Source organism: Nerophis lumbriciformis, linkage group LG26, assembly GCF_033978685.3.
Source record: "Nerophis lumbriciformis linkage group LG26, RoL_Nlum_v2.1, whole genome shotgun sequence".
In the NCBI taxonomy this organism is placed as follows: domain Eukaryota; kingdom Metazoa; phylum Chordata; class Actinopteri; order Syngnathiformes; family Syngnathidae; genus Nerophis; species Nerophis lumbriciformis.
This window is the reverse complement of record NC_084573.2, coordinates 5,214,622-5,239,806: the sequence shown is the minus strand read 5'-3', so window position 1 is coordinate 5,239,806 and position 25,185 is coordinate 5,214,622. Positions and strand designations below refer to the sequence as shown.

The window sequence follows — 25,185 nt, the reverse complement described above, 5'->3', positions numbered from 1 at the left end:
AAACTAACAACTATGAACTAGGTTTACAGCGTATGAAATACATTTGGCAACAACATGCACTTTGAGAGTGCAGACAGCCCAATTTTCATCAATGAATATATTCTGTAGACATACCCTCATCCGCGCTCTTTTCCTGAAAGCTGATCTGTCCAGTTTTGGAGTTGATGTCAGCAGGCCAGGGAAGCTAGGGTCGATATTCTTCTCTTGATCATCTTCGGTGGTATAAGGGACGGTGTGAGCCAAGACATCCAGGGGGTTTAGCTCGCTCGTTTGCGGGAACAAACTGCCGCCATTGCTTGCCGTGCTACCGAGGTCCTTTGTCCCTGAATTGCTCACACACTCCGGCAGATTCAATGGGGGTCTGGCGGCAGATTTCTTTGACTTTATGGTTGGAAATGCATCTGCTTTGAGTGTCGCAGGATATCCACACATTCTTGCCATCTCTGTCGTAGCATAGCTTTCGTCGGTGTCAGGTTCAAACACTGATGACATCTATTAATCAGACAAGAAGCAAGGAATCAATCAGAGACAGAGTTCAATTTAGCTCATGAGGAGAACGCATGGAGCCGGACCCTTAGTCACAGTCTCGCCCTACGCTCTAAGGTCCAGCTCTTGCGTCCCTCTTTTTATTCAGGAGTTCCATGTTGGAATAATTGTTTGTAAGTTATCACAAAAGAAACGTTGTATTATGAATGCTGTCTTTCGAGGCCTAACAAGAGGAAGAAGGCTCGTAAAACTCCACTGTGATTTCAACACGGACAGATGGCAGGATCTGCTCAACTTCCAGAGGAACTCTCTTTGAAGTGTTAAACAAACTCTCTTCCAACTGTTTGGTGACCGAGGTCAACGCTATTTACGACCCGCTGCCCTTTTGAAGCAACTGTGGTCAGGAGACGGGAGGGGTTATCCATTGTCCTCCAACACCTGCCCCAGCTGGATCCAGGAAGAGCCCAAGCCCGAGAAATCCCACTTCTTGGTCTTCAAAGCGACCGAAAACAATGACTGTTTTACATACTCCACATTCCTGCTGAGACATGTGTTGGTGCGTGAACATTGAATATTGTAATAAAGAGGAGACGAAAACCTTCTTCGTCAGAGCGTGGTGCAGGACTGTACAGAGAGTGCAGTGGCCATGTCTCTCCTCAATATTGAGTCTAAATTGAATTCTGTCTCTGTTTGATTCCTTGCCTTTTGTCTTGTTTAATAGATGTCCTCAGTGTTTGAACGTGACATTCCACAGTCAACAATACTAAGGCCGCCTCTAAAAGGAGTGGTCACATATTTTATGCAAAGCAGGTCCAGGACGCGCGATACGTGACAGAATGTTCTGGGGGCCTTGTGCTTTCGCTTCGTCTGCGTGTTGGAATCTTATCTTGTTGAGGTCCTTGAAGTCTCTGCCTCGTCCGTGTGCCGTCATCCCATATTCGCTGAAGTCGGTTGAAGTCCTTGGCTGTTGGCGGGCTCAAACAAAGATAACATCTACAGCTGAGGCCACCCCTCAGACAAGAAGTATTTGTCCTTGCTCACATTAGAAAAAGTCCAACTTGAGCACAACAGCTAAATAACTAAAGCAACGGACTTTAAGCATACTAAAGTTAGTGTGATAATATATACATAATTATTCTAACAGTCGGTAAAGTGTGCGGAACAAACGTCCAATTTCTTGCCACTTTGGCATCTTTGGGCCACTGGTGCAACTTGAATCCGTCCCTGTTGGTGTTGTTACACCCTCCGACAACACACCGACGAGGCATGATGTCTCCAAGGTACGGAAAACAGTCGAAAAAACAGAAAATAACAGAGCTGATTTGACTCGGTGTTTGAGAAAATGGCGGATTGCTTCCCGATGTGACGTCATGTGACGTCATCGCTCCGAGAGCGAATATTAGAAAGGCGTTTAATTCGCCAAAATTCACCCATTTAGAGTTCGGAAATCGGTTAAAAAAATATATGGTCTTTTTTCTGCAACATCAAGGTATATATTGACGCTTACATAGGTCTGGTGATAATGTTCCCCTTTAACCCTGGTGACTTTCACTCAATTTTCATGTTTTTTGCCAGACAAATCAGTTTATCCACATTGTCTGCAGAAAGAGCAGACCTGCTTGCAGTTACAATGTCTCCAGCTGTGGGAAATACCCTTTCACTGGGCACGGTGGTAGCAGGTATGGCGAGGTAGTGCCTGGCTAACTTGGCAGTAAGAGGATATATGTATGGGCTCATTGTTCTTCCACCATAGAAGTGGCTCAAAATCTAGTTTCTAATGCAATATGGTCTTAAATCTGCTGCTATAAAAACATTCGTTATTGCTTTAGCCCTGCCTGACTCGCCGAGGAGAGGCTGCTTGAATGCGGTGTTTGCACCACGCTCGTCTTTCTCTTCGCTGAAGCGATGTTCACTTGGGGGAGGTGCCGCTTCAAATGGGTTAGCATGTTTGACGTTTTGTCCGAAGCATACCCTACTGCTGCTGAACAATGTCGGCAAACTTTGTCCGCCTCTCGTCCTCCATTGTTGTATCGCACAGTGAAGCTGAAATGTTCCCAAATAAGAGATCTTAAAGGTGAACATTATCACCAGACCTATGTAAGCGTCAATATATACCTTGATGTTGCAGAAAAAAGACCATATATTTTTTTAACCGATTTCCGAACTCTAATTGGGTGAATTTTGGCGAATTAAACGCCTTTCTATTATTCGCTCTCGGAGCATCGGGAAGCAATCCGCCATTTTCTCAAACACCGAGTCAAATCAGCTCTGTTATTTTCCGTTTTTTCGACTGTTTTCCGTACCTTGGAGACATCATGCCTCGTCGGTGTGTTGTCGGAGGGTGTAACAACACCAACAGGGACGGATTCAAGTTGCACCAGTGGCCCGAAGATGCGAAAGTGGCAAGAAATTGGACGTTTGTTCCGCACACTTTACCGACGAAAGCTATGCTACGACAGAGATGGCAAGAATGTGTGGATATCCTGCGACACTCAAAGCAGATGCATTTCCAACGATAAAGTCAAAGAAATCTGCCGCCAGACCCCCATTGAATCTGCCGGAGTGCGTGAGCAATTCAGGGACAAAGGACCTCGGTAGCACGGCAAGCAATGGCGGCAGTTTGTTCCCGCAGACGAGCGAGCTAAACCCCCTGGATGTCTTGGCTCACACCGTCCCTTATGCCTCCGAGAGCGAATATTAGAAAGACGTTTAATTTGCCAAAATTCACCCATTTAGAGTTCGGAAATCGGTTAAAAATATATATGGTCTTTTTTCTGCAACATCAAGGTATATATTGACGCTTACATAGGTCTGGTGATAATGTTCCCCTTTAAGCTTACGCTTCAAAAATCTGAAGAACTTTAAGCGTCATTCACAAGAGTGGGTCAAAAGTCAGACTGCGTGTGTGTGTGTGTGTGTGTGTGTGTGTGTGTGTGTGTGTGTGTGTGTGTGTGTGTGTGTGTGTGTGTGTGTGTGTGTGTGTGTGTTTTGGTGCAAACATGGTGCTTGTATTGTGAATCTATATCCTGTGATTCCTGGACAAAAGGTTGGCTTACTGATGATGACATTTTTGTGGTAGTTGTTTTGGTTAAAGATTCATCTTCAAGTCTTTTGTCTGACATGTTCATGCTGTATTGTTTTGTTTCTTCTGCCTGTCTCACTTTGCTAGGTGCATCATATTCAGACTAATGTCTCGCCTTACTTAGAGTGTGTTTACTTTTTGTTACTCCCTCCGTGTCACGTGGGGGGGTGTTCTTCCAATGCAAAGAGACGACTCCGGACAACAGCGTGAAGGTAGGCTAGGATTTATTAACATAAATCACGCACTACCACAAACATAAACAATACAACAACAACAACAAAAAAGGCAAGCGTGCCTAAAACGCAAGTGAGGCTAATCTTTAGCAGAAGCTATGGCATGGACAGGGAAACTTACTTGGTCAGAGCAAGACATAAACCGGGGTGACATCAAAACAACGCAGGCAGAACGAGTGATGAACAAAGGTAGGCTTAAATAACAGTGACATGATTGGTGACAGGTGTGTGTGAGTCCGAACGTGAAACAGGTGCGTGACGTGACAGGTGAAAACCAATGGTTGCTATGGTGACAAACAAACAAAAGTGCACAAAAAGTCCAAAAACAAAACCGAACATGACTAAAACAAAACATGATTACACAGACATGACACTCCGAAGTCTTAATCAAGGCTCAGGTTGTTAGTTTTTCTCACACAGACATTTATTTCAGCCACGCCTTCTTCTTGTTAACCACGATGCCAAAATAATGCCAAAATAATGCCGTCAGAACTAATAAATAAGAAAAACAGAACTTACAATTAGTCTGACATCAAATAAAAGAAAACACATTGATTTCACATACATTATCAGAAAGAATCATACCTCATTGGCCTCACAAACTCCGAGGGAATAAAGTTTATTTTCAAGCCGAGACTCCATTAACCTCTCACATCGAATGCTTGCTGTCTCATGCTGCTTCCCTTATTCCATCACATATTAATTGTCCCCCCAACAATGTGACCAAACCGGAACAAAAAACATGTTCCCCTCCAATTGACATGGGTTTTGTAACAAAAATAAAGTTAACACATGAATTAACCAAAGGAAATACATTTTTAATCACATTATATGTAAATATGAACTTATATTTATACATTGTATTTATTTACTCTAACCAACTATGAATGATATAACATATATACAATGTGCTTCTGTCAGCAGCTACACTTTTCCTAACTAAGAGTTTTCCCGCTTGTCTCCAACCCTTCCCCCATGCATTCCTGAGCTAAGATAAAAGGTGTGTGCCTCACCGACACTCTCCTGTAAACAGACGGCCTTTGTCTTTTGAGGCCTCCAATAAATACTCCAAAAAAAAGGTATTCTCTGGAAATGTCTTATTAAATAGATTATTATATTGTAAAACACACACTTTACTTTTGCTTGTCCTTATGTCCCTGCAAGATGATGTTACGTTTTGGACGCATGGCTGCAATGGTTGTGATCTCTCGGATGCAGAATTTTACACCAGTAAAACCAGCAAACCAGTAATTATAGTCTGCAAATTGTGTTGTTGTTGAATGATATTTATCTGATTTAAAGTCAAATACAGTTTATATACTTGTCTGTCTATCTGTGTTGGCCCTGCGATGAGGTGGCGACTTGTCCAGGATAGGATCCAGCACCCCCACAACCCTGAAAGGGACACACAGTAAATAAATGGATGGATGGATCATTTGTTGCCGTGCTTTTTTGTGTAGATGTAATAGTGTGATGTTGTTGCGCTGTATTATGAACTAGACAGGGTGTTATATTTATTTTGAAGTAAGGCTTTTATTTTGAAGAACCGGATGTCCGGTGCGGGAAGTGTCTTCGCTGTTTTTTCGATCGCTTTACTTCCTCTTCCTTCGGACTTTTGAATGAGAAGGTACTAGTTCTTCACTGCTCCGTGTTTCTTCATATTGTAAATATTCCTCCTAAACGTTCCTAGATACTTGAAAAGTTAACCCAATATTGTTGTGGGTACAAGTGATGTGTTGTTTTGAGTCATTTTTATGCACAATTTCGGTTATTTAGACGTAGAGCGTCGACTGTGTGAATTGTTTGGTAGTATTTACGCATGGTGTTTGCATCACACAGGAGCAGATATCACTCCGCCAGAAAGTTGAGACCTGTGTGTGTGTGTGTTTCGTGTTTCCAACACAGGTATGTGGATTTGTGCATTATTATTATTTTGTGAGAAAACGTTTTTGTTAATGTAATTTAATTTATTATTATTTTTATATGAATGAATGAGAAGGAGCAGATATCACTCCGCCAGAAAGTTGAGACCTGTGTGTGTGTGTTTCGTGTTTTCCAACACAGGTTTCCAATAAATACTGAACCGACGGCATGGTGAAGTGTCTTTTATTTTAAAAAAGTACACAACGCAGAATAAGACTCACTACATAGACACCATGAAAACATACATTTAGAATGAATCGTTCATGGCTTGCCCATCACTATGACTCTTTGGCCCCGCCCCTAAGTGACGCATGCGTGGAGGATATGCGCTTTGCAGCAAAGTCCGCCTTGACTCCACACACGCTTCTAAGCCTCGGCACATCTCCTCACATCGCTACTAACTACACTTTATTCATGCTCCTGTTTTCAAGAAACCTCAAGTTGTGTTACGCAGAACAGGTTTGTTTACTTCTTACTCTCACATGTTTACTAACTTTATATTTCATCATTAACATGAACATGACGTGTTAGACATGATTGTTATTGTGTTATTAATGTGATTATCAGACAGCAGTCATTTCCATTAGATAATGTTCAAATATAGGTGATTTGGCACACTTATAATTAAAATAACAAAAATAATGTTGTTTTTCATCAGATATGTACTAGTATTGTATATGTGGATGGGGGCCCTGCTTTGGAAATAATGTGTACCCCTTTCAGAGATCACATTTAGTTCCACTTCAGACATTCACATGATCCACAATGAGATGAGATGGTATAACGTGAACAGTTCTGGAACTTTCTAACTCGTTGGAAGCGCGATGTATGAGCAGACGCCGTTTGGGTATAACAAAATGGTGTCTGCCAATGTAGTTTACAATGTCACTACGTCAGTAGTTGTCAAACTTTTATCACCAAGTACCACCTCAGAAAATACTTGGACTTCCAAGTACCACCATCATGAACATCTTTAAAATACAGTAGCATAGTAGGCCTTAGTTATTCATTAAAAACAAGGAAGACACGTTATTTAACAAGTATATTTAATATTTTTAGTTACTGTAACATTACACACAGTTTGAACAGTAACACTGTGTTTGCATGTAGGAAAATAAAACACTGTATTTAAATAATGAAATAATATTTGGCGTACTACTAGGTCAGGGGTCGGCAACCCGCGTCTCCGCGTCTCTTTGATCACTCTGATGCAGCTCAGCTGCATACTTGCCGACCTATTTTCCCGGGAGACTTCCGGATTTCAGTGCCTCTCCCCGGGGCAAATATTCTCCGAATTTCACCCTAACAACAATAATAAGGACGTGATGTGATGGTACAGCATTTAGCGCCCTCTACAACCTCTACAAACAGCGTGCCGGCCCAGCCACACGTTGAATGAGGCTTCTGCTTGCACACGTACGTAACAGCAAGGCATACTTGGTCAACAGCCATACAGGTCACAGTGACGGTGGCTGTATAAAACAACTTTAACACTCTTACTAATAATGCGCCACACTGTGAACCAAAACCAAACAAGAATGACAAACACATTTCGGGAGAAATGTGTATGTTTAATGTGTTTTTTTTAAGACAACATAAACACAACAGAACAAATACCCAAATATACTCTTACTAATATGTGCCACACTGTGAACCAAAACCAAACAAGAATGACATACACATTTCGGGAGAACATCTGCACCGTAACACAACAGAGGGTCCGCCCTGAGATCGGTAGGTTGTGAGTTCAAACCCCGGCCTTAACTTAACATAAACACAACAGAACAAATACCCGGAATCCCATGCAGCCCTAACTCTTCCGGGCTACATTATACACCCCCCCTGCCCCCGCTACCACCAAACCCTGCCCCCTCAACCCTGCTCACCCACACATCAACCCCCCGCCCCCTCCATGCATCGGTTGAGGTGGGCGGGGTTTGGTGGTGGGGGGGGGGGGGGTGTATAATGTAGCCCGGAAGAGTTAGGGCTGCATGGGATTCTGGGTATTTGTTCTGTTGTGTTTATGTTAAGTTAAGTTAAAGTACCAGCGAAATTTGTCCTCTGCATTTGATCCATCCCCTTGTTCACCCCCTGGGAGGTGAGGGGAGCAGTGGGCAGCAGCGGTGCCTCGCCCGGGAATCATTTTTGGTGATTTAACCCCCAATTCCAACCCTTGATGCTGAGTGCCAAGCAGGGAGGTAATGGGTCCCATTTTTTATAGTCTTTGGTATGACTCGGCCGGGGTTTGAACTCACAACCTACCGATCTCAGGGCGGACACTCTGTTGTGTTACGGTGCAGATGTTCTCCCGAAATGTGTTTGTCATTCTTGTTTGGTTTTGGTTCACAGTGTGGCGCATATTAGTAAGAGTGTTAAAGTTGTTTTATACGGCCACCGCCAGTGTAACCTGTATGGCTGTTGACCAAGTATGCCTTGCTGTTACGTACGTGTGCAAGCAGAACGTGTGGCTGGGCCGGCACGCTGTTTGTACAGCTTGTAGAGGGCGCTAAATGCTGTACCATCACATCACGTCCTTATTATTGTTGTTCGGGTGAAAATCAGCAGACGTTTGAGAGAATAGTTGCCCTGAAATTTGTAGTCTCCATGAAAAATCGTGAGGGTTGGCAAGTATGACACTGTTAAGCGCCATTCATATAAAACTCGCGGGACGCACTAACATTACATTTTTATATTAAGGTGCGGGCCGCGTGTCTGGTTTATACATAGCACAAAGCAAAAAAAAACTTTGTATGCAGTGTTATTTCATTTTAAACTTCAAAAGAGTTTTGTGACTCCCATTGTTTTCTTTCATTTGTGAAACTGGTCAAAATGGCTCTTTGAGTGGTAAAGGTTGCCGACCCCTCCCCTAAAGGGACATGGGTACAAAAATGTTTTAGATATGTATTTGGTGCGCACCAGTTAGTTTCTAGGATGCAACTTCCTCAGTTGACCTCTGACCTGGTCCACAGAGATGACTAATGTCTGCGTAGAGGTGGAGGAGGAGTAGGAGAGTGCAGCCATGGCTGGGGGGGAGGTGTGTTGAGGGGAGAAGAAGAGGGTGTGGCTGCGATGAGGAGTGGGGGGTGAACCGGTTGAAGAAGTTATTCATCTCATCGGCCCTCTCTATTGTCCCCCCTACTGCTCTGGTCTTTGTCTTGTGGCCTGTGATGGTTTTCACACCTTCCCAGACCTCCCTCATGTTGTTCTGCTCCAGCTTCTTCCTGTAGCTGTCCTTAGTCTTCCTCACGCGTCCTTTCACCTCCCGCTGTGCTGCTCTCATTGCCTCCCTGTCTCCACTCCTGAAGGCAGCTTTAAAGGGGAACATTATCACAATTTCAGAATGGTTAAAACCATTAAAAATCAGTTCCCAGTGGCTTATTTTATTTTTCAAAGTTTTTTCAAAATTTTACCCATCACGCAATATCCCTAAAAAAAGCTTCAAAGTGCCTGATTTTAACCATCGTTATATACACCCGTCCATTTTCCTGTGACGTCACGTAGTGAAGCCAACACAAACAAACATGGCGCGTAGAACAGCAAGCTATAGCGACATTAGCTCGGATTCAGACTCGGATTTCAGCGGCTTAAGCGATTCAACAGATTACGCATGTATTGAAACGGATGGTTGTAGTGTGGAGGCAGGTAGCGAAAACGAAATTGAAGAAGAAACTGAAGCTATTGAGCCATATCGGTTTGAACCGTATGCAAGCGAAACCGACGAAAACGACACGACAGCCAGCGACACGGGAGAAAGCGAGGACGAATTCGGCGATCGCCTTCTAACCAACGATTGGTATGTGTTTGTTTGGCATTAAAGGAAACTAACAACTATGAACTAGGTTTACAGCATATGAAATACATTTGGCAACAACATGCACTTTGAGAGTGCAGACAGCCCAATTTTCATCAATTAATATATTCTGTAGACATACCCTCATCCGCTCTCTTTTCCTGAAAGCTGATCTGTCCAGTTTTGGAGTTGATGTCAGCAGGCCAGGGAAGCTAGGGTCGATATTCTTCTCTTGATCATCTTCGGTGGCATAAGGGACGGTGTGAGCCAAGACATCCAGGGGGTTTAGCTCGCTCGTCTGCGGGAACAAACTGCCGCCATTGCTTGGCGTGCTAGCGAGGTCCTTTGTCCCTGAATTGCTCACACACTCCGGCAGATTCAATGGGGGTCTGGCGGCAGATTTCTTTGACTTTATGGTTGGAAATGCATCTGCTTTGAGTGTCGCAGGATATCCACACATTCTTGCCATCTCTGTCGTAGCATGGCTTTCGTCGGTAAAGTGTGCGGAACAAACGTCCAATTTCTTGCCACTTTGGCATCTTTGGGCCACTGGTGCAACTTGAATCCGTCCCTGTTCGTGTTGTTACACCCTCCGACAACACACCGACGAGGCATGATGTCTCCAAGGTACGGAAAACAGTCGAAAAAACGGATAATAACAGAGCTGATTTGACTCGGTATTTGTTATGTGTTTGAGAAAATGTCGGATTGCTTCCCGATGTGACGTCACGTTGCTCCGAGAGCAAATATTAGAAAGGCGTTTAATTGGCCAAAATTCACCCTTTTAGAGTTCGGAAATCGGTTAAAAAAATATATGGTCTTTTTTCTGCAACATCAAGGTATATATTGACGCTTACATAGGTCTGGTGATAATGTTCCCCTTTAACCTCCTGTGTTACCCAGGGTTTGTTATTAGGGTAGCACCGAACAGTCTTAGCAGGGCAGGTCACGTCTACGCTGAAGTTGAGGTCATCCGTAAGACAGTGAGTCAGACCATCAATGTCCTCACCATGTGGAAACTGTGTACCATTTGTCTGTCACAGAATGACATCACACTAAGACATTCAGTGGCAGTTTTCCAGTGTTTATCAGTGATTTTTCTTTAGAATTTTGGTACAGTAAAAACCTTTTAAACAAAGTGTTTGCTAGTGAAATTTTCTGAAATTTGTAGCTATATTCTTGCTATCGTTTACATTTTCGGAGTGTATAATATTGTTTTTTAGAGAAATGCTTTGACATTTTGTTATTATTGTTAATATTATCTGGAATCAATTTTTGGCAGCAGCAAAAAGGCCATTTGGGTAGTTTTTAGCTCTAAAAGGGGTATTTCAACAAGTAAACAGTACAGTAGGTACTTGATTTTGATATATATATATATATATATATATATATATATATATATATATATATATATATATATATATATATATATATATTAGGGCTGCAACAATTAATCGATTAAAATCGATTATAAAGATAGTTGGCGATTAATTTAGTCATCGATTCGTTGGATCTATGCTATGCGCATGCGCACAGGCTACGTTTTTTTTCAAAATTTTTTTTTAACCTTTATTTATAAACTGCAACATTTACAATCAGCTGAGAAACAATAATCCAAATAATAGGGGTGTAACGGTACATGTATTTGTATCGAACCGTTTCGGTACCGGGGTTTTGTTTCGGTGCGGAGGTGTACCGAACGAGTTTCCACACGGACATATTAAGTAACGTACTGCACGTTGTGTAAACAATACTCAAAATGCCGGACATTTGAGGCATTTATGAAACTCCGCTCTGACAGCTCCGCAAAAGAGGACATGTCCGGGGAAAAGATGAGGTATGGTCAGTCTACCCTAGCCCGTTAGCTGCTAGCATGCTAGCAAAAGAGGACTAGTAGCGATTGGTTTCACCAGACGTGAAATCGATCGTACGTCCTCTTTTCACCGGACATGTCCTCTTTTGCGGAGCTGTCGGGCGGTGTTTCTTAAATGCCTCAAATGTCCGGCATTTTGAGTTAGGGTTGCGTGTATTTTCAATGTACGTTCAGGGTTAAGAAGGGGTTAAAAACAAAACAACAGCAGCATTGGTGAGGGAGGGGCAGAGACAGAGAGAGAGAGAGAGTTGTGATAAACGCGCATGCGTCGCCAGGCTCTGCTTTTTAGCGATACATTTATCAGATTAAATGTTTTATTATCTATAGCAAGGGTGTCAAAAGTGTGCATTTTTGTTACATTTTCCTTGTTTTATTTGGCAAGTTGAAAGAACATGGCGCCAGTATGCTGGTTTTTAAAAAATAAAATACTGGAAAGAATAGAAATGTAGTTTGTCTCTTTTATCCGATTAGTAATCGATTAATCGAAGTAATAATCAACAGATTAATCGATTATCAAATTAATCGTTAGTTGCAGCCCTAATATAATGTAATGTATTGTGGCCAAACAGCTCCATTTTTGTTTCATCTGACATCACATGGACAAAGATAAGACCTTCTGGAGGAAAGTTCTGTGGTCAGATGAAATAAAAAATGTAGCTGTTTGGCCACAATACCCAGCAATATGTTTGGAGGAGAAAAGGTCAGGCTTTTAATCCCAGGAACACCATGCCTACCGTCAAGCATGGTGGTGATCGTATCGTGATCCGCGGTTTGATATATGAAAAAAAAAAAAAAGTTGTTGTCACGTTCAGTCCATACACAGCGTGGTCATGGCGAGCGGAGTAACGGAGGAGCTTGAACGCCCCCGCCATTGAATCGGTGTGTTTATAGGTGCAGACTCGGTTGTGCAAAACGAGGGTTTTAAACACATGCTGAACGTGCTTGAACCACGTTACGACATCCCGTCGCGCACCCACTTCAGCGATAAGATTGTGCCAGATCTTTATGAGCAGGAGAAGAAAAAAGTTGTGGATGAACTATCTTGAGCATCAGCTGTTGCGCTCATGACAGACGGGTAGACGTCCAGCGGAACTATAAGCGCTCACTTCATCACAGCAGACTGGGAGATGAGAAGACACGCCCCCTCTACGAGAGTCACCTTGCGCAGGTACTGACACAAGCAGTGGAGGAATGGAAGATAAAGATATCCCAGTCACACGTGATAATGCCAAAAATCAAATAATTACAGAGAATGAGGCAGGACTGGGACCACAGATAGCTGCTTTGCACATGTAGTGAATTTGGCATCACAGAAGGGAATCTCAGTCAATAGGATGGAGCGCCTCTTTGGGAGGATCAGGAAGGTTTCTTACTTCCACCCAAGCACAACAGCTGCTCATGTGCTTAAGACAAAGCAAGAAATGCTAAAGCTGCCTGCTCATACATGATGTCCCAACGAGGTGGAACTCCACTTATGATATGTTGGAGCAGCAGGCAGCTATATACTCTGCATTGACCCACAACACCCTGAAGACAAATGTCACCCTGTCTGATGATGATGTGAGAGTGGCAGATGAGGTCCTCTAGGTGCTTAAACCCCTCAAAAGTGTTACATCTCTACTGAGCACTGAAACTTCACCATCTGTGTCAATGATCCTGCCACTGAAAACAAGGATTCTACAATCCATGGCTCCAAGTGTGGAAGACAGCAGCATCACTCCAGATGTCAGGCTTTATTTCACTACCTATGTTTCAAGGAAGAGGATGTGCCTTCTTATGTTGCACTTAAACTTGTTTTTTATTAATGGTCATTGGTCCAAGTTTAAAGAAAGGAGGAATGCCTTTTTATGTTGCACTGTTTTTCATTAATTATGTTAAAAGGAAAATAAAAATGCATGTCAAGTTGATCAACAGATTGTATTATTCTCCAGTGCAATAACAGTACTGACATGAAGGCAAAAAGGGCATTAATGGGAGCTTTAAAAAAAAAAGAAGAAAAAAAGAAGTAACTAAATAGTTACTTTTCACAGTAACGCATTACTTTTTGGTGTAAGTAACTGAGTTAGTAACTGAGTTACTTTTGAAATAAAGTAACTAGTAACTGTAACTAGTTACTGGTTTTCAGTAACCAACCCAACACTGCTTATATTATTATACATGTAGATATGTTCAGTTTAACAGTCCAGTTGTGATTGATTGAATGCCCTGAGAATTATACTGGACATTCTTTTGTAATTGCCACAAAATAACGTGTAGTATTTTGTTAATTTCTTGCCAAAAATATCTTTATTTTATAGATTATTTTCAAAGCAGAATATTGTCCTTAGGGCCCTCTGGCACCTCATGGAGGACTCGTAAAATCTGTGCCTCTTAAGACCTCACTGTTGGCTTTGTACGCTCATGTTACTTCTCAACTAGTCAAAGTTGATGCTAATCGACCTGTTTCTTCTCCTTTTTACTGAATGTGAAAGCAAAAGTGAGTCCACAAATAACCAAATCGTAAAGCAGAATCGAAAATGAAATCTGAATTGGTAAAATCTTATCTATTTCGATCCCAGCATGTGTTTGTCTTCTTGTGTCCTGCAGACGTCTGTGAAAAATATCGTCCACCTGAGCAGCAGGAGGGGTCCTCCAGTATGGAGCAGAAGAGGTCACAGCACCTCCACGTGAAAGAAGAGGAGCCACAGCCCCCTTACTTTAAAGATGAAGAAAAACAGCGGCTGTCCCACGACTTCATAGAGGAAAACAAGAGACACCTCATCAGTGTGAAGAGTGAAGATGATGAGGCCAAAGGTGAGAGTGAACAGAAGTGGAGCTTCAGGATGCGGACGGAGGAGCCACAGCCCTCCCACATTAAGAAGGAAGAGGAATACCCACTGATCCCTCATTTTAAAAAGGAAGCAGAGGACCCACTGACACCCCATTTTAAAGAGGATGCGGTGGATCCACTGACCCCTCACATTAAAGAGGAAGAGGAGGAACACAGCATCAGTCAGCAGGGAGAGCATCTTGAAGGACTGGAGGAGGTTGATGTCACCAAGATGCCAGTGACTGGTGTCCCTGTGAAGAGTGAAGGTGATGAGGTCAAAGGTGAGAGTGAGGAGAAGAGAGAGGCGGAGCCTCCAAGCAGCAGCTCAACTCAACACATGACAACAGAAGCTGATGGAGACCACTGTGGAGGATCACAAGCAGACAAGCTCTTAGCTCCACTATCAGATAGTGAGGACACAACGTCACACTCTCCTGACACTGATGATGAAGACTCTAAAGATGATAAGACATGTCACACTGACAACACACACCTTACATGTTCTCACTGTGACAAAACTTTTAAATACCATTGTCGTCTGAAAAGGCACATGAGAACACACACTGGAGAAAAACCTGTTTCTTGTTCAACCTGCGGTAAAAATTTTAATCAAATGGGCCATTTGAAAATACACATGAGAACACACACTGGAGAAAAAACGTTTTTCTGCTCAGAATGTGGTAAAGGTTTTGTGTTAAATCACATTTTAAAAGAACACATGAGAATACACACTGGAGAAAAACCTTTTTCATGTTCAATCTGTGGTAAAGATTTTACTCATCGTCAAAGTTTGAAAGGCCACATAAGAACACACACTGGAGAGAAATCTTTTAGTTGTTCAGTCTGTAGTAAAAGTTTTATACAAGGACAGCAATTGAAAGCACACACGAGAACACACACTGGTGAAAAACCATACTCCTGTTCAAGCTGCATCAAAAGCTTTCGTCTCCTAAACACTCTTAAAGTACACATGAGAACACACACAGGAGAGAAAGTGTTGAGTTGCAGTGTGTGTGGTGAAAGATTCTCCTATAAGTACCAGTGTAAGAAACACAAGTGTGCTGGTGAGAACAGCAGCAGCAAATGAAGATGCAGGATTTTAAATAAACTTTCTAACAACATCAGCACATATAACATGTGTGACATCATTGTTGTGTGTGTAACACAATCTTGTTAATATGATTCTAACATTTATAGATTAGACACTTCAGGTTAGTGCTTTTATTTCAGTCAAGTACATGAATTAATATACACATTTGTGTACTTTAAAATCAAAATGTAATGAATAAAATGCTAAAGTTGTTGATAAACAAGCAATTATTTTAATAATTAAATATGGTCATTTTAAATGAATTATGATCATTTAAAATTAATTATTTCAAATATGTTTATTTTAATGTATAATTCTAAGGCTGGATGTAATAAGGAGTCAGAAAAAATACAAATAAAAATACAATTAATTTTGACGTTTTTAGCTAAATATAGTAAAAATGTATTTGGTTTTTTATTTTTTTAATTAGTAAATATATTTATTTTTAGGTAAGATAAACATAATAATACAATTTATCTCTAGTATGGATGATTTAGTTCTTGTCACCCTGTTGTCTTCCCGTCTGAAAAAAGGCTGTCCTCACTCAGGTCCGCATGGAGCTGGAGGGGGCGTGGCCTCCAGCTCCAGCTGAAAATCGGGAGATTTTCGGGAGAATATTTGTCCCGGGAGGTTTTCGGGAGAGGCGCTGAATTTCGGGAGTCTCCCGGAAAATTCGGGAGGGTTGGCAAGTATGTATGCCAATCAGACAAGAAGCAAGGAAACATGCAAAAACAGAGTTCAATTTAGCTCGAGGAGACACGTGTTTTGGGCTATACTCTAGTTACAGATCCAAACTACGTTCTAAAAAAAAGCCCACGTGCCTCCTCTATTTATTAGGAAATGGCCCTATTCCATCAGGTGACTGAGAGAAGGGGGGTAATCTCGACAACTCCAGTAAGACACAATATATGGTTATACAAAAATGCAAATATGTTGACACTTGGTGCAATCGTCCAGTCTCTGCTTTGTCTGGTCTTGGAACAAAATGTTCGGCCTTGGCAGCCAGCAGGCCGAGTCTGGACACAACACCGATAAAGAGGCTAGCAATCTTTCGGATTGCTAGCTCTGCGCAAATACAAAAATACCATTTCATCACAAATTGACAATACTTTATAGTATGGCCCTTAAGCATAAAGTTATGATGATAATATTGTCATGACTTGATCCTGGGTGTTTGCTTTTCCGGGATGCAACGGAAAATTGGCTCGGGCGAGACGGGAATGTAAGTACATAATTTATTTTATAATTACTAAAACAAAAAGAAGTAAACAAAAGGCGCGCACAATGGCGGAGAACAAACTATGAAACCAAAAAGACTATAAACATGGAACAAAAACTTATTTTGGCATGGGACATGAAGCAGGATCTAAGAGGATGAAGAGTGTGTAGAGCATAATTGTGGGATGTCGTCAGAACGACAAACTGAAAACAATGAACTTAAATACTATAGACATGATTAACGAAAACAGGTGCGTGACTCAAAACGTGAAACAGGTGCGTGACGTGACAGGTGAAAACTAACAGCAGCATTGGTGAGGGAGGGGCAGAGACAGAGAGAGAGAGAGAGAGAGTTGTGATAAACGTGCATGCGTCGCCAGGCTCTGCTTTTTATCGATACATTTATCAGATTAAATGTTTTATTATCTATAGCAGGGGTGTCAAAAGTGTGCATTTGTGTTACATTTTCCTTGTTTTATTTGGCAAGTTGAAAGAACATGGCGCCAGTATGCTGGTTTTAAAAAAATAAAATACTGGAAAGAATAGAAATGTAGTTTGTCTCTTTTATCCGATTAGTAATCGATTAATCGAAGTAATAATCAACAGATTAATCGATTATCAAATTAATCGTTAGTTGCAGCCCTAATATAATGTAATGTATTGTGGACAAACAGCTCAATTTTTGTTTCATCTGACATCACATGGACAAAGATAAGACCTTCTGGAGGAAAGTTCTGTGGTCAGATGAAATAAAAAATTTAGCTGTTTGGCCACAATACCCAGCAATATGTTTGGAGGAGAAAAGGTGAGGCTTTTAATCCCAGGAACACCATTCCTACCGTCAAGCATGGTGGTGGTCGTATTATGCTCTGGGCCTGTTTTGCTGCCAATGGAACTGGTGCTTTAAATGGGACAATGAAAAATTCTTCAGGACAAGCTAAAATCATCAGCCCGGAGGTTAGGTCTTGGGCGCAGTTGGGTGTTCCAACAGGACAATGACCCCAAACACACGTCAAAAGTGGTCAAGGAATGTCTAAATCAGGCTAGAATGAAGGTTTTAGAATGGCCTTCCCAAAGTCGTGTGGACAATGCTGAAGAAACAAGTCCATGTCAGAAAACCAACACATTTAGCTGAACTGCACCAATTTAGTCAAGAGGAGTGGTCAAAAATTCAATCAGAAGCTTGTGGATGGCTACCAAAAGTGTCTTATTGCAGGTAAACTTGCCAAGGGACATGTAAGCAAATATTAACATTGCTGTATGTATACTTTTGACCCAGCACATTTTCAGTAGACCCATAATAAATTCATAAAAGAAGCAAACTTCATGAATGTTTTTAGTGACCAACAAATATGTGCTCCAATCACTCTATCACAAAAAAATAAGAGTTGTAGAAATGATTGGAAACTCAAGACAGCCATGACATGATGTTCTTTACAAGTGTATGTAAACTTTTGATCGTGACTGTATATATGCATGTGTATATGTATATATATCCATCCATCCATCCATTTTCTACCGCTTATCCCTTTCAGAGTCGCGGGGGGTGCTGGAGCCTATCTCAGCTACAATTGGGTGGAAGGCGGGGTATGTATATATATATATATATATATATATATATATATATATATATTATATATATATATATATATATATATATATATATATATATATATATATATATATATATATATATATATATATATATATATATATATATATATATATATATACACTGTATATTTATGTATATATGTTCAGTTTAACAGTCCAGTTGTGATTGATTGAATGCCCTGAGAATTATACTGGACATTCTTTTGTAATTGCCACAAAATAACGTGTAGTATTTTGTTAATTTCTTGCCAAAAATATCTTTATTTTATAGATTATTTTCAAAGCAGAATATTGTCCTTAGGGCCCTCTGGCACCTCATGGGGGACTCGTAAAATCTGTGCCTCTTAAGACCTCACTGTTGGCTTTGTACGCTCATGTTACTTCTCAACTAGTCTAAGTTGATGCTAATCGACCTGTTTCTTCTCCTTTTTACTGAATGTGAAAGCAAAAGTGAGTCCACAAATAACCAAATCGTAAAGCAGAATCGAAAATGAAATCTGAATTGGTAAAATCTTATCTATTTCGATCCCAGCATGTGTTTGTCTTCTTGTGTCCTGCAGACGTCTGTGAAAAATATCGTCCACCTGAGCAGCAGGAGGGGTCCTCCAGTGTGGAGCAGAAGAGGTCACAGCACCTCCACGTGAAAGAAGAGGAGCCACAGCCCCCTTACTTTAAAGATGAAGAAAAACAGCGGCTGTCCCCCCACTTCATAGAGGAAGACAAGAGACACCTCATCAGTGTGAAGAGTGAAGATGATGAGGTCAAAGGTGAGAGTGAACAGAAGTGGAGCTTCAGGATGCGGACAGAGGAGCCACAGCCTTCCCACATTAAGGAGGAAGAGGAATACCCACTGACACCCCATTTTAAAGAGGAAGAGGAGGACCCACTGACACCCCATTTTAAAGAGGAAGGGGTGGATCCACTGAGCCCTCACATTAAGGACGAAGAGGAGGACCCCCGGACCCTCACATTAAAGAGGAAGAGGAGGAACACAGCATCAGTCAGCAGGGAGAGCATCTTGAAGGACTGGAGGAGGTTGATGTCACCAAGATGCCAGTGACTGGTGTCCCTGTGAAGAGTGAAGGTGATGAGGTCAAAGGTGAGAGTGAGGAGAAGAGAGAGGCGGAGCCTCCAAGCAGCAGCTCAACTCAACACATGACAACAGAAGCTGATGGAGACCACTGTGGAGGATCACAAGCAGACAAGCTCTTAGCTCCACTATCAGATAGTGAGGACACAACGTCACACTCTCCTGACACTGATGATGAAGACTCTAAAGATGATAAGACATGTCACACTGACAACACACACGTCACATGTTTTCACTGTGACAAAACTTTTAAACACAATTGTCATCTAAAAATACACATGAGAACACACACTGGAGAAAAATCTTTTTCATGTTCAACCTGCGGTAAAGATTTTAATCAAATGGGCCATTTGAATACACACATGAGAACACACACTGGAGAAAAAACGTTTTTCTGCTCAGAATGTGGTAAAGGTTTTGTGTTAAATCAAGTTTTAAAAGAACACATGAGAACACACACTGGAGAAAAAACTTTTTCATGTTCAATCTGTGGTAAAGATTTTACTCATCGTCAAAGTTTGAAAAGGCACATGAGAACACACACTGGAGAAAAACCTTTTATATGTTCAGTATGTTGTAAAAGTTTTATAAAAAGTCAGCATTTGGAAGTACACATAAGAACACACACTGGAGAGAAACCTTTTAGTTGTTCAGTATGTAGTAAAAGTTTTATACAAGGACAGCAATTGAAAGCACACACGAGAACACACTCTGGTGAAAAACCATACACCTGTTCAAGCTGCATCAAAAGCTTTCGTCACCTAAACACTCTTAAAGTACACATGAGAACACACACAGGAGAGAAAGTGTTGAGTTGCAGTGTGTGTGGTGAAAGATTCTCCTATAAGTACCAGTGTAAGAAACACAAGTGTGCTGGTGAGAACAGCAGCAGCAAATGAAGATGCAGGATTTGAAATACACTTTCTAACAACATCAGCACATATAACATGTGTGACATCATTGTTGTGTGTGTAACACAATCTTGTTAATATGATTCTAACATATATAGATTAGACACTTCAGGTTAGTGCTTTTATTTCAGTCAAGTACATGAGTTAATATACACATTTGTGTACTTTAAAATGAACAGAACAATTTGACTGAAAAGGTGAGAATAAACAGTACATAAAATATGTTACATACAATACACATTTTGTGTAGATATTCATAATTCACTTTTATACATATTCATAATAGTGTTTCATATATGTTTTTTTTAAAATAATGAAGGGCTACATATTTTTAATTTCTAATTGTAGATGATTTCATTGATGAACTCCTTTATATGATGTACATATTTGTTTTACATGTGTTCATACCTTTGCTTTTGAGTACACATAAATCCCTCTTAGTTCATATTTACTGGTTCACATCTGAAACATCTTCTGGACCACTTCTGGAAGCATATTATTATTTACTTTATACATCATTTGAGCAGTTGTCTTTCATACAAGATCATTTACTTTTAAATGTGTGACTTTATGAATCATTTGTTGGGTCTCTATAATCCATTCTATTAGTAGCCTTTATTACTCTCTTGTGTAATTTGTGTGATTGTTTTATATGTATGTCCCCAGACCTTTATGCAATAAACAATGTATGCTTCAACTAAAGTTGGGTACAATAAATTTGTGGGTATGTATTTTATTTTATTTAGTATTGCACTCTACATTTTTTTTAGGTTTTCTCTATGATTTATACGTAGTGTGTCAGGTTCAAACACCGATGACATCTACCAATCAGCATACTTGCCAACCTTGAGACCTCCGATTTCGGGAGGTGGGTGGGGGCGTGGTCAGGGGTGAAACGGGGCGTGGCTGGGGGCGTGGTTAAGAGGGGAGGAGTATATTGACAGTTAGAATTCACCAAGTCAAGTATTTCATACATATATATATATATATATATATATATATATATATATATATATATATATATATATATATATATATATATATATATATATATATATATATATCCTGAAAATATGCAAACAAAACTGTGTTTAGATAATTGATACTTCAAACTTGCATAAATATAACATGAATATAACACAATTTGGCTTCTGAGAGTTTCAAAATGTAATGAATAAAATGCTAAAGTTGTTGATAAACAAGCAATTATTTTAATAATTAAATATGGTCATTTTAAATGAATTATGATCATTTAAAATTAATTATTTCAAATATGTTTATTTTAATGTATAATTCTATGGCTGGATGTAATAAGGAGTCAGAAAAAATACAAATAAAAATACAATTAATTTTGACGTTTTTAACAAAATATAGTAAAAATGTATTTGTTTTTTTATTTTTTTAATTAGTAAATATATTTATTTTTAGGTAAGATAAACATAATAATACAATTTATCTCTAGTATGGATGATTTAGTTCTTGTCACCCTGTTGTCTTCCCGTCTGAAAAAAGGCTGTCCTCACTCAGGTCCGCATGGAGCTGGAGGGGGCGTGGCCTCCAGCTCCGGCTGAAAATCGGGAGATTTTCGGGAGAATATTTGTCCCGGGAGGTTTTCGGGAGAGGCGCTGAATTTCGGGAGTCTCCCGGAAAATTCGGGAGGGTTGGCCAGTATGTATGCCAATCAGACAAGAAGCAAGGAAACATGCAGAAACAGAGTTCAATTTAGCTCGAGGAGACACGTGTTTTGGGCTGTACTCTAGTTACAGATCCAAACTACGTTCTAAAAAAAAGCCCACGTGCCTCCTCTATTTATTAGGAAATGGCCCTATTCCATCAGGTGACTGAGGGAAGGGGGGTAATCTCGACAACTCCAGTAAGACACAATATATGGTTATACAAAAATGCAAATATGTTGACACTTGGTGCAATCGTCCAGTCTCTGCTTTGTCTGGTCTTGGAACAAAATGTTCGGCCTTGGCAGCCAGCAGGCCGAGTCTGGACACAACACCGATAAAGAGGCTAGCAATCTTTCGGATTGCTACCTCTGCACAAATACAAAAATACCATTTCAGCACAAATTGACAATACTTTATAGTATGGCCCTTAAGCATAAAGTTATGATGATAATATTGTCATGACTTGATCCTGGGTGTTTGCTTTTCCAGGATGCAACGGAAAATTGGCTCGGGCGAGACGGGAATGTAAGTACATAATTTATTTTATAATTACTAAAACAAAAAGAAGTAAACAAAAGGCGCGCACAATGGCGGAGAACAAACTATGAAACCAAAAAGACTATAAACATGGAACAAAAACTTACTTTGGCATGGGACATGAAGCAGGATCTAAGAGGATGAAGAGTGTGTAGAGCATAATTGTGGGATGTCGTCAGAACGACAAACTGAAAACAATGAACTTAAATACTACAGACATGATTAACGAAAACAGGTGCGTGACTCAAAACGTGAAACAGGTGCGTGACGTGACAGGTGAAAACTAATAGTTGCTATGGTGACAAAACAAAAGTGCACAAAAAGTCCAAAAACAAAACCGAACATGACCAAAACAAAAACATGATCACACAGACATGACAAATATATACATAATTATTCTAAAATTTGTCCAGCTTACTTCATCATCTATATTAACTCCTAAACATGTGATTACCTTTATTCCTTTCATTTCAATATTATCCATCATAATGTGTGTTTTACATTTTTACAATCTCCAAATATGATATATTTAGTTGTATTGAAGTTTAGTGGCAGTTTATTGATGTGCAGCCATCTTTTTATGGTCAAGTTCTCTCTGCATAAAATAAGATGAGAGTTAAATCAAGCGGTAATGAAGGTGAAGAATGGAAGATTATTATATACATAATTATATATAGTTACACTCAGTAGTGACAATTAAAGACACTTTCATCCTGTTCATTTGAGCAATGAAAAAGAGTAAAGTGTAATATTCTAAACAATAGAAGAATATTATTCCAACATTGTGAAGCTGAGCTATGGTAAAAAACATATTCAGCTTTAAAGGCTTTATGAGAGTGATGTAATGATCAGAATCAGAAATACTTTATTAATCCCCGAGGGGAAATTAAAATGTTCAGCACTGTTATAAACATGTGAATATTCAATGTAATAATATATGATATTAATACCATAATAAAGTGGTACATTTGGGGATGTGTAATATTGTTTGTATGAACATCCTGAATGTTTTTGTGCTATAATTGTTTTAATTAGTAGAGAGTGAAAAAAATGAGTTAGTAATGATAATAATGATTTGTTTTAAGCCTGTTTATGAATAATTAAAGATAATTAAAATACCAAAATGGAGCTTACATCCTCAGTGAGCTGAACTCCAGCAGTAAAGATGAGATAAATAATGTGGAAAGGTCAGAAGTCAAATGTTTCTTCAGGTAATACATGGAGCCTCTGCTGCCACCCAGCGGCCGTTGGAAAGAATGCATACATTTTGTTTTGACCTCCTTAAAGCTGCTTTTTACTTCCTGTCCTGTTTGTGTCCAAGTCTGTAGTGTGGGCCATAGGACAGAAGGAGGACATTCTGTTAATAGCCTGTGGAGGGCAGCAATACACCTAAGATCTTCTACTAGTCTGCTGGAAATAGAAAGAAGAAGAAGAAGGAGGAAAAAGCAAGATAGCGTTTGATGGAGAAAGTCTAAACGTGGGCATTATACATACTTGCCAACCCTCCCGAATTTTCCGGGAGACTCCCGAAATTCAGCGCCTCTCCCGAAAACCTCCCGGGACAAATATTCTCCCGAAAATCTCCCGATTTTCAGCCGGAGCTGGAGACCACGCCCCCTCCAGCTCCATGCGGACCTGAGTGAGGACAGCCTTGACAGGAGGACAACAGGGTGACAAGAAATAAATCATCCAGACTAGAGATAAATTGTATTATTATGTTCATCTTACCTAAAAATAAATATATTTGTTAATTTAAAAAAAATATATATATTTTGCTAAAAACATCAAAATAAATTTTATTTTTATTTGTATTTTTTCTGACTCCTTATTACATCCAGCCATAGAATTATACATTAAAATAAACATATTTGAAATAATTAATTATAAATTATCATAATAATTCATTTAAAATGACCATATTTAATTATTAAAATAATTGCTTGTTTATCAACAACTTTAGCATTTTATTCATTACATTTTGAAGCTCTCAGAAGCCAACTTATGTTATATTCCTTAATATTTATTTATGCAAGTTTGAAGTATCAATTATCTAAACACAGTTTTGTTTGCATATTTTCAGGATAAATATATATATATATATATATATATATATATATATATATATATATATATATATATATATATATATATATATATATATATATTTATATATATATATATATATATATATATATATATATATATATATATATATATATATATATATATATATATATATATATGAAATACTTGACTTGGTAAATTCTAGTTGTCAATATACTCCTCCCCTCTTAACCACGCCCCCAACCACGCCCTGCCCCACCCCCGACCACGCCCCCACCCCCCACCTCCCGAAATTGGAGGTCTCAATGTTGGCAAGTATGGCATTATAGTTCTGTATTTTTAATCAGTGCATACATGTGCACATATATGTCCTTTAATAGAGTAAACATCGTCAATAATTGTTTGTATCCGAATACACTTTGTATTTATTTATTACTGCCATTCTTAAATATGTTGTATGTAAGAATGTGGGTGTTGTTGAGAAGATGATGCAGGTGTTCTGTCGAATTTAGCTACCTGTAAAAATGTGTTACTTATTCTAGTCCATTTGTGAAATAAATAGTTTTCCTAAATTATAGTCTCCTCACTTTAACCAGACAGTCATTAGGACAAAAGACCCTGGGAGGACTTTGCCCTTTAAAAGGGAAACCTATTCACTGTGGCAGGACAGTATCAAGATGAATTCATCACATTTGTATCATCATTTTATTATCATTGTACAGCCCTTACCTTTGGGCTGATACTGAGGGCGACTGTGTTGACCACTTTGACGCGTGCAAATGATTGAAT

At 39.8% G+C, this 25,185-nt stretch overlaps 2 protein-coding genes across 2 annotated transcripts; both read left to right on the top strand.

Moving 5' to 3' along the window:
* The first annotated feature begins 13,976 nt into the window (after positions 1 to 13,976).
* LOC140679857 (uncharacterized) lies at positions 13,977 to 15,288 on the top strand. Its single transcript, XM_072916212.1, has one exon. It carries the CDS (start codon positions 14,024 to 14,026, stop codon positions 15,281 to 15,283), a length of 1,260 nt encoding a protein of 419 aa, XP_072772313.1. The 5' UTR covers positions 13,977 to 14,023; the 3' UTR covers positions 15,284 to 15,288.
* A 3,231-nt stretch (positions 15,289 to 18,519) lies between these two features.
* Positions 18,520 to 20,315, top strand: LOC140679823 (uncharacterized). The gene is made up of 3 exons (XM_072916104.1): positions 18,520 to 18,568; positions 18,679 to 18,864; positions 19,059 to 20,315. Exons 1-3 carry the CDS (start codon positions 18,520 to 18,522, stop codon positions 20,105 to 20,107), a joined length of 1,284 nt encoding a protein of 427 aa, XP_072772205.1. The 3' UTR covers positions 20,108 to 20,315.
* Positions 20,316 to 25,185: the final 4,870 nt, after the last annotated feature.